Here is a 2,498-nt window from a genome sequence, read left to right as displayed (position 1 = left end):
GTGGTGAGTGTGCCCTTATTACAGGAAGCAAATTGATCCGATGATAATCGTGTGCAACTTTCTTTTGTCCGTCAAAGAATCAATGGAAGATCAACAAGGGAAAGTGCGGAATTTGCGGCGACTCGTACAGCGTCCGACGGCCTCGACCGTACGAAACTGGGGGGAAACTGGTGCGCAACATTACCACTCGGGTGTACCCGCCCGGCGGAGTGATNAGCGTCAATGCTGGTTCTGCTGGTCTTCCTGGTTGAGCTGTCAGAGCAACATGGCCGAATGATAGAGCCGCCAGCCCGAAATGCCATGTGGCGGGTGGGCTTCAACACGACGCCAAACTACGAAGACAGTGAGCTGTTTTGTGGCGGAATTGTGGTGAGTGTGCCCTAATTGACAGGAAGCAAATTGATCCGATGATAATGGTGCAACTTTCTTTTCTGCTAAAGAATCAATGGAAGATCAACAAGGGAAAGTGCGGAATTTGCGGCGACTCGTACAGCGTCCGACGGCCTCGACCGTACGAAACCGGCGGCAAACTGGTGCGCAACATTACCACTCGGGTGTACCCGCCCGGCGGAGTGATTGACGTGGTCATTCAACTGGTGGCGAACCACCTGGGCACCTTCCAGTTCAGTCTCTGTCCGCGGAACAGCGTCGACGAAATAGGTAAAGACAATTTGGTTTTGAGTTGATTTAGAGTTGATTTTAAACTGCTTGAACTGCTTTGCAGAAACTGAAGAGTGCTTCATTCCGCTTACGGTTAAGGGGGAGGAGGTGTATCGCCTAAAGACGCACCGAAAGGGCGCTTTCAATCTACCGGTGCAGCTACCCAAAGAAGTCTCGTGCGACAGGTGCATTCTGCGGTGGCATTGGAAATCAGGTAACATTTAAAAACGTACATACCTTTGGGTTTTCACCGGCGATCGGTGAAGTAAAGATGGACTTTAGATAACCACAAGATCTCGGGCACTTCTTCAAAAGCAAATCATTTGCGTTGATGAAAGAAAAACTGAAAACAGAATTTCAAAACAAAAGCGGCGTTTGCCCCTCCACAACAGACGTGTCAAAAATCAAAATTGAAATGACGTTTTTTTGTTTCTAGCAAACAACTGGGGCGTGTGCGAGAATGGCAACGCAGGCATTGGCTGTGGACCACAGGAAACGTACCGGAATTGCGCCGACATTGTGGTTCGCCACGAGATGGGCATTCGAGGGCCCTTCATCAGCAGAGACTACAGCCGATCAAAGCAGTTGGGGCAGTTGGTGATCGGGGAGATGGAGCCGTCTCTAGAAGAGCAAAGTGCCGTAATCAACGATGATTTTGTCACATTTCACAAGTTACAGTAGTGGAGTAAAAGGGCTGATTAAAATATTTGGTTAGGTGTGGGTTCATAAAAAAGTGTCCAGGAAATGTCCAAGTGCCAAACAACAACAACAACAATACTCTTTTTTGTATCATAATCGCTAAAATGTACAAGTCTGTTTTCAATCAAACTGTACTAATTTATGTAATGCTAAATACAATTTTTAACCGCTGAAATACATTTGAAATAAATTNAAAAGGGCTGATTAAAATATTTGGTTAGGTGTGGGTTCATAAAAAAGTGTCCAGGAAATGTCCAAGTGCCAAACAACAACAACAACAATACTCTTTTTTGTATCATAATCGCTAAAATGTACAAGTCTGTTTTCAATCAAACTGTACTAATTTATGTAATGCTAAATACAATTTTTAACCGCTGAAATACATTTGAAATAAATTTGTAAATCCCTCACTCACTTTTTTATTCTAGAAAAAAAGCTATTGATGCTATTCAAATACGGTTTTCACCAGTAGATCAAGCTGAAAGGCATCTTTCTAATGATACTAATTTCAAGTTGATCAGATAATCGGGAGTATTTAATATGGCGGATTATCTGTTTTTAGTCAAAAACATTTTTAGCTGTATAAAAAAAGTTACTGAATCTAGAAACATAGGGTTTTGACTAGAGTAATCAGAAAAATAGCCGCTACAAAATGGCTTGAAGCGCCGTTTTTCTAATCTAATATTTTTTAAAGTTTAATTTTTTTTAAAAAATAATTTTGAAAAAAATTAACAAATTTTAAAATGTTTTACTTTTTTGTTTACTGTCAAGTCAAAGTGTAATGTGAAACATAACTTGAATTTTGTATAAAATTTTTAAAAATTTTAAATTATTGAGTTTTTGTAAATTGTTGTTGTTGCTCATTTAAACTGTACAACAAAACATTGTTATTACTGTTGCACTCCAAATTGAACGTGGACTTGCAGTTTTGGCCAACTTAACTTTGCCATTCTGGTGGGCATAAAACTACATTTTAGTCACAATTTTACAGACTTTGACACTGCTAAATTTGAATCATTGTTGCCCGCAACTTGAGGTTGCTTGTTTCATTTCACCCCCCTCCCCATTCAGCACCGCGGAGTTGTCAGTGGTGCCCGTCTAACTCAATTACTGCACCCGATTTGGGACACAGCAATACA

The 2,498-nt window shown here is 41.1% G+C and overlaps 1 protein-coding gene across 1 annotated transcript; it reads left to right on the top strand.

Annotated features, from left to right (window-relative positions):
- Positions 1 to 222: 222 nt before the first annotated feature.
- On the top strand, positions 223 to 1,182 carry LOC108355273 (uncharacterized; the record flags this gene model as incomplete). The annotated part of the gene is made up of 4 exons (XM_017606438.1): positions 223 to 369; positions 441 to 660; positions 725 to 874; positions 1,097 to 1,182. Coding segments are annotated over exons 1-4 (603 nt in total), but the record flags the coding sequence as incomplete, so codon positions are not given.
- Between the last annotated feature and the right edge of the window lie 1,316 nt (positions 1,183 to 2,498).

Source organism: Rhagoletis zephyria, unplaced genomic scaffold, assembly GCF_001687245.7.
Source record: "Rhagoletis zephyria isolate East Lansing unplaced genomic scaffold, Rhagoletis_zephyria_1.1 Rzeph_scaffold_43909, whole genome shotgun sequence".
NCBI classification, from domain to species: Eukaryota; Metazoa; Arthropoda; class Insecta; order Diptera; family Tephritidae; genus Rhagoletis; species Rhagoletis zephyria.
Note: the sequence above shows the minus strand (reverse complement) of the source record. Positions and strands in the feature narration are given on the sequence as shown.